At 35.4% G+C, this 13,289-nt stretch overlaps 1 protein-coding gene across 1 annotated transcript; it reads right to left on the minus strand.

Moving 5' to 3' along the window:
• Positions 1–2,933: 2,933 nt before the first annotated feature.
• LOC137396487 (heat shock protein HSP 90-alpha-like) lies at positions 2,934–7,758 on the minus strand. Its single transcript, XM_068082782.1, has 15 exons — positions 7,631–7,758; positions 7,282–7,496; positions 7,049–7,200; positions 6,784–6,943; positions 6,563–6,696; positions 6,282–6,368; positions 5,883–6,101; positions 5,508–5,757; positions 5,210–5,316; positions 4,951–5,098; positions 4,479–4,604; positions 4,151–4,293; positions 3,773–3,964; positions 3,537–3,678; positions 2,934–3,308 (listed from the first exon to the last, which is right to left on the minus strand). Exons 2-15 carry the CDS (start codon positions 7,466–7,468, stop codon positions 3,205–3,207), a joined length of 2,151 nt encoding a protein of 716 aa, XP_067938883.1. The 5' UTR covers positions 7,469–7,496; positions 7,631–7,758; the 3' UTR covers positions 2,934–3,204.
• Positions 7,759–13,289: the final 5,531 nt, after the last annotated feature.

The following is a 13,289-nucleotide window of genomic DNA, read 5'->3' on the forward strand; positions in this document are numbered from 1 at the left end:
ATTACATACAATGAGTTCAAAATACAAAATTATCATAAAGACATATAAGAGCTTACGTTAATGGTGCACTATTTATCCATCATAACCTATCAGAAAGAACGATCTAGCAAATCATGTAGGTATAAATTTAAAACTTAAAATTAGGAAGAAATACAGGACTGATTTTGATGTGTAGGCAATGTGCATAGCCCTACATGAAAAGAATAGAAGTACACCCTTCAGCTCTTGCCACAACAATATTTAGTTAACTCATACATCGCACACTTCTGTAAGGTAATAATTGATATGTGAGCACTATAATAATAATACAATATAACTCGATAGATTAAAATTCAATGAAATATGTATTACTATATAATATCGCACAACATAATGCCACACAAATCCTATAAAACAATTTAATGCAACGCAGTTCAATACAATATATAAAATAAGTATACAATAAACCGGATCATCAAATGGACACGAACAAAACAACAAGATACAATGGAATATTTAACCACATCACATGTAAAATCTGGTCCGTGATGACATCTGTTAGTTGCTTGATGGTTGACTAGCTAAAAATGATTGCATTGTATAAAGCTTACTAACTCTGGTTGATCACAATTGGCAATGGTACCATCATATGTAATTAAACATATTAGTTTAGCCTTGTTTCAGTTATTTGTTTTCTCAAATCTTACACGTGCATGTTTAATGTTTTTACAATGCTTTAACAACAGACTTTTTACCTAAATTCTTATTAATATTGTTCTTGATGCATTTTAAATGTTGGACCGTGTCTTGTCTATTAGCTTTTATCACTGAAAATCATGCTTGCATAGTGGTTTTTAACAAATCTAATCGGAGTATATGTAAGGGATTGTTGTGTACTGTCGAACTTGAAACTTTTGACATTGGAGTTCTAGGTGTGTGATTCTTTTCTTAGTATTTTTGTTAACTGTTAACAGTCATATAGGCTTGCTTCCCTTGCAATGTTGTCATTATACAGATAACATATGATCAACGTAAGCTAAGGAGCCATCTGTATCAATGTCTAACCTATGGAGAGTTTTCTCCATTTCCACGAAGTGTTGAAGGGAAAAGAAGAATTAAATCTAGGTATATTACTTTGAAGGTAAGCAAATTTCATTATTAATAATATCAAATTGGTCATTTTATGTATTCGTAGCAGGAGCATCTCTAGCAATACATGTCATACATAGAGTATACATAGAGTTATACATAGAGCGTATTGCTTAGGTATTTTATTTTTGCACCATATTGTCTATTTCGAATACACACTCATTTTTGCGGAATATATGGATAGCTTCATAAAACTAATTATGTGTAAATGTTCATCTAGGTGTACTGTCACTGTCGACTTAATTGGAGGAATGAAGGAGAAGAAGGCATAGAATGTGATGCGTGTAAGGAATACTATCATTTGGCTTGCATTGGCTTGCCAAAGGGACATTATGCAGGCAAGAAAACAGCCAAGTATTTGTGTGATGATTGTAATCATTGAGTTAAATTTCTTCATCTTATCAAAGTTTTGGTTTGTCCAATTGTTTGCATTTTTAACTTTTATATGGTCTATTTTATTTGAAAATATATTTAGTTGTATAAACTGTGCATAAATCTGTACATATACCTGTATATAAATATATAATCAATTTCTTGTAATAATTAAAGTGGTTCCTTCCTTGTCAAATTATTTAGCTTGTTATCATATATACATAACAAAGTGACTCCTTCAGCTGTTGAGCCTTTAGAGATAGTTATACCAAAGAGAAGGACTCTTTTCTTGGTTGAACTTCCTCTAAATTTGAATATAAAAGCTACTAAACATCTCTGCTATAAAAAAATTGACATGCATCTCTGTGCATTCCAAGGAGTTATATTTACTAAATAGTAGAGCCTTGGGTTAAATACAACAGAACTTATTAGTGGTGAATACTAAAACATATATATCTTTGGTTGAGGGACAGTGCATCAAGGTATTCACTCCTTGAGTGCTTGTTATGTCATGCTGCTTTCATTACAAGCAAAGTTACTGCGTGAGTTAGTTACTTGAAGAGGTAGTAGTGAGCAGTTGTATTGTTGCTTAGCAACCGCCGAAGCCATATAGGCTTTGGTCACGCACGTGAACTTCAATGATTATAAACAAAGCAATTAACCAATCCAAAAACTATATTTAGTTGACCAATGAAGAGCTCAGCGAACTTGCCTTTCGATAGAAAAATCCTAGTAGCTCAGGCACGCAGCTCATGCTACTAGTTGGAGCCGCTATTACTAAGCTTTCTGGCGGACAATGGCGTTTTATTTCAATTACCCAATCACAGTCTGTGAAATTCCTTGTCACGATGGCAACAGTTATCGACTTGTTCATTACGCCTCCGCCATTTTATGAGTATGTAACTAACGACATTACATAGTGCAACGTTCAAACAGGCAATACATAAATATTGAAGAATCTTTTGCACAAATCATATTGCATAAGTTGAGAAAAGTATTAGAAATTATTTTTATGACAGATAGGGTTGTCCTGCTCTGACTATGAGGTGAAGTCTTGTTGCATAGTTGAAAATTCAGAATATGAAGTTTTTTATCTGCAGCTGATCATGTAATGACCTGTCGAGTCAGCTTGGTGTATTTGGCAGTGCTTTTTTATCAAGTCGTTTTTCCAACTGGTATTAGTGAAAGACGTGTAACACCATGCAACTTGGCTCATGTCAAATTGCTGCAGAACTATTTATATCAAATACCTATTAACTAATACTCTAACAATAGTGTTGTAGTACAAGGCTCATTGCCAACTGCTGGGCACACCATAGATGATTCTGTAGTTGTGTAGGGCCTTTGGTTGCACCAAAAAACTATTGGACACTAGCTATAGAGAGCACTTAGTATTTTGTTTACGATTAAATCTCATAAGAATGAAATGTAAATGAGATGTAAATAGGACTTTATTGCTTTATGTACAAAGATTTTACAACTGCGGCACAACGACACAGGACAAAAACAGCAATATTTCACATATTACTTGCAACAAATTTCATAACGAACTTTTTCGTGTTTACAATTTTTTTGGGTTTGTTCGGCTTCGCAATAATTAACAGAATTCTCAAGACACAGAACACTGCACTAGCAGTGTTTCAAAATAGCAATCAAGGGAAAAAATGGACAGAATAGATACAGGTTGGAATAACAAAGAAAAAGTTAGTCAACTTCCTCCATCTTGGCAGCATCATCATCTTCTTCAAGAGCAGGCATATCTTCATCAGCACCAGCCTCTTCAGCTGCAGCCTCATCTTCGTCGATGCCTATTAAGGAAACATTTGTATATCAATACAACCTATGCGACAACAAGTAGAAACAAGTCAATACTGTAACACAAATGTAGTGAGCTTTTGAAACCAAGCCACTAAACAGTAACCCGGGGATTAAGAAGTCACATTTTTCTCTAGCCGGATTGATTAGAGTTACCCATAATAAAATGGAACTCATGCCCAAATCCTGCAAGGCAACAAACTTGAGTTACCAAATCTTACCTAGGCCCAGGCAAACCATCCTATGAATTCTGCTGGCATGCAACTGAGGATCCTCCAAAGTGAATCCTGAGGCCATCATTGAAGTCTCAAACAGCAACATTACCAGGTCTTTAACAGATTTGTCATTTTTGTCAGCTTCAACCTAAAAGATAAGATTATTTTCATTACCTTATAAAAATGCCAGATGTTTAGATGAACCATAAAATAATAATATATAGCAACATGTGTTCACATACCTTTTCACGCAATGTCTTTATTATTGCGTGGTCAGGATTGATTTCCATATGCTTTTTTGCTGCCATATACCCCATGGTAGAGGTGTCACGGAGAGCCTGCGCCTTCATTATCCTCTCCATGTTTGCTGACCAACCATACTGGCTGGTAACGACACAGCACGGAGAACTCACTAGTCGAGTAGAAACCACCACCTAAAAATATTTCAAGTGTTATAATACTAGTCTAACAGCTAGGAAAATCAACTAACAATGGGAACTGCTTTCAGATTTGGTTTAGCTTGAATAGTCTAGACTTTCTTCTTATATCGATCTGTTGGGGAAAGAGCTCATCACTAAGCCATTTTTATCCTTCCAATACTAGACAAACTTGACACGTACCTTTTCAACCTTCTTGTCCAAAATGTCACCCATTGCTTTGCAGAGACCCTCATACTTCGCCTTGTCTTCTTCAAATTTCTTTTTCTCATCCTCATCTTCTGGAAGCTCAAGGCCTTCTTTGGTGACACACACTAAAGTTTTGCCTACAACAACATATGTACATTTGCACACCACAAATAACAACATGAATCAAATATTTCGTAATTGTGGACATCAGCCATGTGTACAGTATCTGCATAGTCGATAAGACGGCATTTCCTATCTTTGTAGCAATCATCATATGTCCACTAAGGCATTATTATATGAATAACTGCTATCATTAACCTACCTTCATACTCTTTGAGCTGCTGGGTAGCATATTCATCAATCGGGTCAGTCATGTACAGAACCTCCATCCCCCTTTTCTTTACTCGCTCAACAAACGAGGAATTGCTCACCACATCCTTGCTTTCACCTAAAAATTAACTTTCGTTTTATTGAAAACCACAACGGCTTCCATTATTGAATTTGTTGACAGGGAGCAGCTGTACTTGATGTCTAACCATACACTCAGATCAAAATCTAGTAGGCAATTGCTGTGGCCGAGATATAGGTACAATAATTTCATAAGTTTGCGAGATTGAATTGAATGCTCACAATAATCAAGTCACAACAGTGACTAAATGTATCAAGAATTTCTGTGCTAGCAAAATTGTACAGAAATGCTTGAGTGTAATCTTAGCAAACCAACGAATCGGGATGGAATAAACCACCACAATAGATACTGGATGCTTAGGCAACACTTGAAAATTGCAGCATACCAGTGATGTAGTATATGTCTTTCTGGTTATCTTTCATTCGTGAGACATAGTCTTTGAGAGATGTCATCTCATCTCCAGATTGGCTTGAGTGGTATCTCAGTAAGTTGGCCAGTTTCTTCCTGTTTGTTGTATCTTCATGGATACCCAGCTACAAACAGTTGGTCGTATAGCCACTTTGAAAACGCGCTACTACAATTGGTGATACAAACCAATAACCAACGTATCAATTGACAGTGGCTTGCAAGACAGACAAACAAACCTTCATGTTCTTTGAAAACTGTTCATAAAACTTCTTGTAATCATCAGCATTGTCAGCAAGCTCCTCAAACAGCTCCATACACTTCTTCACCAGATTTTTTCGGATAACTACAAATAAACAGAACGACAAATTAAAAGACTGGAGAATTATAACACCTAATTGAAAAAAATTAATAATCAAGCCTTCAGTTTTGGTTTAGCTTTGTGTTTAGTTATATTCTTCCTATGCGATCTGTTGGGGAAAGAATGTCATCATCAGCCAATTTAATCGATGAAAATGAAGTCATCATTTGACTGACCTTTCAAGATCTTGCTTTGCTGAAGCATTTCTCTGGAAATGTTGAGAGGCAAGTCCTCACTGTCAACAACACCTTTGACAAAGTTTAGATACTCTGGGATAAGATCTTCGCAATTATCCATAATGAAGACTCTTCTGACATACAACTTGATGTTGTTTTTCTTTTTTTTGTTTTCAAACATGTCAAATGGAGCTCGTTTTGGCAAAAACAGCAGTGCTCTAAATTCAAGCTGTCCTTCAACCGAGAAATGCTGAAAAAAATTTATCAACTTGTCAGTAGAAGTTGAGAAATGTCACTATGCAATGGACAACAGGTTGGCATCCTTGGCGATATCAATATTAACTATAATGAACAGACAAATACATCTTAAATAACCTTGACAGCAAGATGATCCTCCCAATCATTGGTCAGAGATTTGTAGAACTCTCCATATTCTTCATTTGTGATGTCATCTGGATTCCGAGTCCATAGTGGCTTGGTCTTGTTTAGCTCCTCATCTTCTGTATACTTCTCTTTGATAGTTTTTTTCTTTTTCTTGTCACCTTTACTGTCTTCCTCATCGTCTTCATCAACATCTTCTACTTTTGGCTTATCCTAATAGGTACAAGATCTCTACTTCATCATTGGGTTTATATGAGTCAAAATAAAACAGCAGATTTCTCATTTTCCCCAATTAAAAATTATGATATCAATTGTCCGCCTACTCAACTTCACTTCGAAATCACTTTTAGAGCTATTTTGTGTCAAATGCATAAACAATGCCAAGTGGCTTACCTCAGTATCGCCACTCTCCTCTTTTTTATCCTCAGTCTCCGCTTCAGCTTCATCATCACTCACTTCCTTGTCTCTTTCTTTCTGACACTACAAATGCATTATTAACACAACTGTTATCAACAACACTAATAGTGACCTGAATATGATTATCAACATCAACTGCATCAATACAGACAACAAATATGATTTAAACCAATTCAACATCTTTCGACAAGACAAAAGGAGTAAGAGGAGAGAACACCTCTGAATTAGAAACATGATTTGAACAGTTTACAACTTACTAGAAGATGGATTGGATAGCCGATGAACTGTGAATGTTTCTTTACAACCTCCTTTATTCTCTTCTCCTCACAATACTCTGTCTGGTCTTCCTTCAGGTACATCACAATCTTGGTGCCTCGCGTTACTTCTCCATCTAACAAAACCAAACGCATTTTAATATCGGCAGGCAATGTTAACCAGTTAACACTTACTTGATACATTTCTAACTACTTTTACTCACCAGTATCTGGTCTTATTGTGAAGGAGCCTCCAGCAGAACTTTCCCATACATATGCTTCATCATCATTATGCTTGGAAGTAACGGTGACTCTATCTGCCACCAGGTAGACCGAGTAGAAACCCACACCAAATTGTCCAATCATAGATATGTCTGCACCTGCCTATTCACATGAATATTTATCAGTGTTTTACAATGCATATCATAAGAGACTGAAAGAGAGCTTGGGACTACTTTTAACAAATTCGCTATATTTGCAGATTTATACCTGAAGTGCCTCCATGAAAGCTTTAGTTCCTGATCGAGCAATCGTGCCAAGGTTGTTCACTAAATCAGCTTTGGTCATACCAACTCCCGTGTCCAAGATTGTCAGAGTCTTGTTCTCAGCATCAGGGATTAGGCGGATGTGCATTTCCTTCCCTACAAAAGAACCCATGAATATTGTCCAATTTTCTAATGCACAGTGAAAAAAATTCATAAGAATTAGTTTGACAAACTTACCAGAATCCAATTTTGAGGGATCTGTGAGCGATTCGTAACGGATTTTGTCCAGGGCATCGCTGGCATTAGATATGAGCTCACGAAGAAAGATTTCCTTGTTTGAATAAAATGTGTTGATGATCAGACTCATCAACTGTGCTATTTCCGCTTGAAATGCAAAAGTCTCGACACCTTCGCTATCTGCCATTTTCCAGTTGAATTGTCCTGCTTGTTATCTAAAGAAATTCGATATAGTTAAGTGGTATTTCAAAGATCCTACATATGTGCTACTACAATATAGGTTAACGCAGTGTGTAAACGTAAATGGTTTCGTATAACTTTAGTGAGCATAGGCTTGAGCGATACTCACATTCTGTACGTTATTCGCCGAGCTGTTAGCAACAATATGATTTGTGCTACTCCCTCGTGCCGTTTTTGAATGGGAAAGAAAGAACTAGAAACCACGCCGACCTTATATCTATCTTAAAATTAATGCGCAGTAAGAATACTACGCAGAATATTATAGACTAAACTTAATAATTAATTTTTTTTACTAATAACTGTTTAAAATTCAATTTGATATTACTTTTAAAAGACGTTAAGTTTTAAAACATGCAGGGTTTCCTGAATTATGACTTTTGCAAACGCGTTAGCACTTCTGCCATTAGTTAGTCTAGAATCTTCCAAGATATCTTATTGGCTTGCAATTGTTGCCGCTAAAAAGTAGTTCAGAGCGGAACTTGACATGCCCTTGAAGGTTCTAGAATACACTGGGTGTATTTCGAAAACATCGATTTGCTTCATTGCACGGAGTTATCTTACCTATTATAACTCGGCTTTTCTCGAACATGCTAGAATTCAGTCGGCAAACTGCAGTGGTTAGAGTGGGGTTAGAGTGAGTTACTAATATTTTATTTTGCTGATAACAAAATACAAAAATACCCTATTTGCAGGCATATTATCAAATAAAAAAGAAACTGTGAAAGTATCCTGACTGCAATATAGTAGTTTTACAACAATACTAATGCTAAGATCAGCTATTTAAGTACCACCAGCAAAATTCTAACCACCGATTCAAGTAAAGCAGAACTCTTCTATGACAACATCTTCAAAGGCAAACACCTTAACATCAACTCTACATCAGACTCAGTCATCCAGGACTCGTTAGGGGCGCATGTGAACAAAAGAGTTGCAGAAGAATTACAAAACGAACCTAGATTTCCACACTTGACCACACCAGTCACAATAGAAGAAATAATCAAGTCTACACAACAAATTAAAACCAGAGGAAAAGGATCCAACTACGACGGCATACACTCTTCAAGGATAAAAATTGGAAGTTTCCAGTTTCAAATTACACTCAAAATACTGTTTGACAGTATCCTTACCTCAAGCAAGTGGCCATTTTCCAACAATGTAGTAATTTTCTTGAGAAAGCCTGGGAAAAAAGATTACACCACAGCAAACAACTATCGCCCAATCACAATAACATCTATATGTGGCGAAATTCTAGAAAGGATAATTGAGCACAGACTTTGAATTCTAACAGAGTCAGAAGGCTGGATACCAGAATACCAACACGGATTTCGTATAAACAGATCTACCTCTACTTACCTACGTGCAATGATGATAGAAATTCAACACAATCAATCATCTAAACAAAAAGTCGCAGGCCTTTTTATCGGCGTACAAAAAGCTTTTGACAGTGTGTGGCACCAAGGAATGCTGTTCAGACTCGCTGAATTAGTGATAAATAGATCTTTCCTTCAATTAATATCTAATTTTCTCACACGACAAACAATCAGAATTAAAGTTAACAACCATCTATCACAGCCAAAACAATGCAAAATAGGACTGCCACAAGGAAGCATCTTATTCCCTATACTTTTTCTACTATACACAAGAGACATGCTAAACTCATGGAATGGAACCCCGCTTCAATGTGCAGATGATTGTTCAGTTATCTGCTCAAGACCAAATGAAAAACTACTATATGAGACAATGGAAAGCAACTGCATGAAGCTCACACACTGGCTAGAACAATGGCGCATGAAAGCAAACTGTTTCAAGAGAGATACTATTTTGTTCAACTGCAACCCAAAACAACTTCAAGTCATCGGAGAAAACATAAACATTACCAATTCTACTAAAGTTTTAGGTTTAACCCTAGACTCTAAGTTATCATTCAACACACAAAGAGAAGAATCAAAAGCGATATTGGCCAAAAAATGGAGACTACTTCTATCGTTTATCAATGCAGGGTTATAGCCATACTATTCTAAAAAGATACTAGAATCAGCCATAATACCGAAAGTGTTTTACAATAGTTTTATATGGGATCAAAAAGCTGACATCTCTCTTCATAGTTGTTTGAAAGACATACTAGGAGCAAAGACTAATCTCTCAACGGAAGCACTCCACCATATCACAAACATACCTACAGCTGAGTCTTTAAGCTCCAGAGACATATACACATACTGTAGAATGGCAATAGGACAAAGTTATTTCACAAAAACGTTGTTATCTACAAAAAGCAAACTTCAGAAAAAAATACATTCTCACATTGTAAGTCGAAATGGAAGAAACACAACTATAGCAGATATGTCAGCAAGTCATTTTAGAAGATCTACTATTCGAAAGCAACTAATTAATGATCGACAACGCCGATGGAAAACTCATCTCATAACAGGACACTGTTCCAGTAGTTTATTAAAGGACCTAGAAACAGATCATCTGGAGAAAAACCCTATTCCACTTATATTACCAAGGAGACAAATATCCATTTTAACTGGGCTCTTCACAGGTCCGCGCAACCTTACAGTATCACTTATACAAACTCAATTTACTATTTACACCAACATGCACATGCCTAGATGAAGACGAAACAGTAGACCATTACCTATACAGATGCAGCAATTACACCAATCTAAGAAAGAAAATATTCCCTAACCCTCGCAACTATCAACACCTGCTAGAATTTGTACATGAAAATGGTGATTCAATTGAAAACATAATTAATCCACTGCAGATAAACCATAGAAGTAAACATCAACGATACTTACACAGACAGATGGTACAGACCATATTATAGTCATCCAATTAATAATAACAATCAATCTTGCCACAATCAATACTCAGAGAGGATCTATTCTTCAGACCTGAACCCTTGTATATAGTATCAATCAATTTATTTTGTATAAGTTATCCTGCACTACTTATTTGAAGTCATCCTCTCATGTAAATTTTCTTTTAATTTTCACACAAATAATCTTAAACTAAACATGAATTGTTCACTACTATCTTGCATTCAGGATACTTTTACAGTTTCCATTTTATTGGATAATATGCCTGCAAATAGAGGCTTTTTGCTATTTCATCAGCAAAATAAAAGATTACTAACTAACTGAGATAGTAGTGAACAATTTATGTTTAGTTTGAGATTATTTGTGTAAAAATTGAAAGACAAATTACATGAGAAGATGACTTCAAATGAGTAATGCAGGCTAACTTATACAAATATAAATTGATTGATACTATATACAAGGGTTCAGGTCTGAAGACTAGATTCTCTATGAATATTGATTGTGGCAAGATCGGTCGTTAAAGTTAAAGAATTTGATGCCATCTTTTTAAAACTGTGAATCATTACGAAGTGTCATTTTCTTTTAAAAATTTAAGTTCAGCACAAAAATAATAATTAGAGGTTAGGCTAAAATGACTTGTTAAACTCACAAGGCCCAAAATTACATTCTCTACCATTTGTTTCCTCCACAAAGAACTTCATAATGCTAACTTTACAACATATGAAAGCCATAGTTACATTGCGTCATATATTGCTTCCTTTTCATTTGGCTTTTTCTAAACTGCCCATGTGCATTGGACTTTCAAATTTAATCCAGCAGACCTTGCTTCATTATATCTATGTTGCGTTTTTTTTTCAATGTTCGAATAAACCATGTGTAATGCTAAAGTTTGTCAACAAAAAGTGAATTTATAACTATGCCGAACAATTAGTGGAACGCTAGTGTGCCTGATGCATTAGCGGCTGAAATCGCTTAGCAGTATTCTTGCATTTGTTTATTTTTTACTAGTTGTTGATCTCTAAATGATATTGAACAGTTGATTTGTTTTTGCACAGACTGAATCAAGCAAGCGTTTTTCCAATACAAATCTGTGGGCTCAACACTATGTTTATGTTCATTATTAGAACTTTACTGGTATCTTCATCGAAAAGATATTTGTGAGGTTTGCACGTTAAAATTACAACATTAGTCTAAAAATAATATTCTGAATCGATAGTTTGAATTAGTGACCAAGAGTTTGTCAGATTTCTCATCAGATGTTGAAATTTTTCTATTAATATTATATTATTTTTAAATATTTAGATACCGCAATATCAAGCTCATTTCACTGCTTGGTACAGTTTGAGTTTTGTGAAAACCTGTAACAAATTGGTGGGCACATGTCCAATCTGTTTTATTGTTAAAAGTCATGTACGGTACAAATCATGCTCAGTGTAAGTTATTATCAGGCCATTGGCTGCAGTGCATAAATAGTGGAGGGAAAGAAACCTTAGTGTACATAGCTGCATTCAAGGTTCATGTGGAACTCATTTCGAGTTTCTGGTTTATTCTGGTTGACGTTCACTTATCAAAGATGCCTGGTACAGACAGAAAAGTTTAGGTTTGACCACATTCAAAAAACCTTAGAGATTTAGATCTAGTAGGATAAGTCGATGTGTGTGCTTGTATTTTTGCGAAAAAGCAAACAAAATATTTTTCCGATTCTCCAACTTTATCGACTTATATTTGATTTAATTTTTGCAAAAATCAAACAAGCTAAAGAAACTCAAAAATGAATGTACTTTTTATCACATACTAATAGATGAAGTTGCATTTTGCAAGTCTTGTAAATAGAAGAGGTCAAGGTTAATTAATGTGAGAACTGAAATGATTTTATGTTTTGCGATCTTTTCTTAAAGCTTCCGTGGCTCTTTCAACCTTTCTCCTTGAACACCGGCTATTCTTACTACCTAAAGCCTAAAAGTTGTCACTTCCAATACGAGTCTTTTGAAGCAGAAGGATGAAGGGCTATATTTTTTCTACATGTATGCATTTGGTAGTTTCATGAATGTCTTACTCACAACTGGTAGAGCCATTGCTGAGGGAAGGGTGTGCCACAACTTCTACTCAAAGGGAAAACATAATTCATCCATAGCTTGTGATGACAAAGAAAAAAGCTTTTTACTCTGCTTTTATCCAGCTTAAAGCAGCTAGTTAGCTTTTTCAATAATATTACCACTTGCTAGCTTGTGTCTTAGCATTTTCATCGATATGAAAGTGTTGTCTGGTTATTATGAAACCACGAAGCAAAACGCTAAGTTGATGAGTAAGTAAGCTCGAAGTTGATGAAAAAAGGAATAAAAAATGTTCTGTACATCCTAAAATCATTGGTCAGTCAACACAAAATAATCGCGGATAATGTTAACATACAGGGCAGGTGCTTTGAGGATATCACAATAGCTTAAAGTTTGAGCTTGTTGCCTGTCAAAATATAAGTAATAAAATTGATATAGATTTTTGAGTATGTTGCAATGCATAACATACGATGTTAGATCTGTCTAGCATTACTTCTCACCTCTTCAATCAAATAGTGCCATAAGACAATTGATAACAACACAACATTAGTCTTTCATCCAGTGTCTAACCACATATTTTTTGCCTATCGCTCTTAGCTTGGCGACAGACAGAACTCTTTTATTATAGTAAATATTATTAACGGCATCAAAAAATGACAACACCACCGGCAATATTTATCACGTTGTATCGTGCTATCGTAACGCATAGCATTTATGGGTCACGGATAATCTTTTTTCTATCACTTAGCGTGGCAACAGATGGACACTACTTTTATTATAGAAGTATAATATTATTATCATAGAATGACTACATCACTGGCAATATCTAGCACGTTGTATCGTGTTATTGTAATGCATATCATTTATGGATCATCTCAGAACACAATTACAT

The sequence above is a fragment of the Watersipora subatra genome, chromosome 5 (genome assembly GCF_963576615.1).
Source record: "Watersipora subatra chromosome 5, tzWatSuba1.1, whole genome shotgun sequence".
Taxonomy (NCBI): domain Eukaryota; kingdom Metazoa; phylum Bryozoa; class Gymnolaemata; order Cheilostomatida; family Watersiporidae; genus Watersipora; species Watersipora subatra.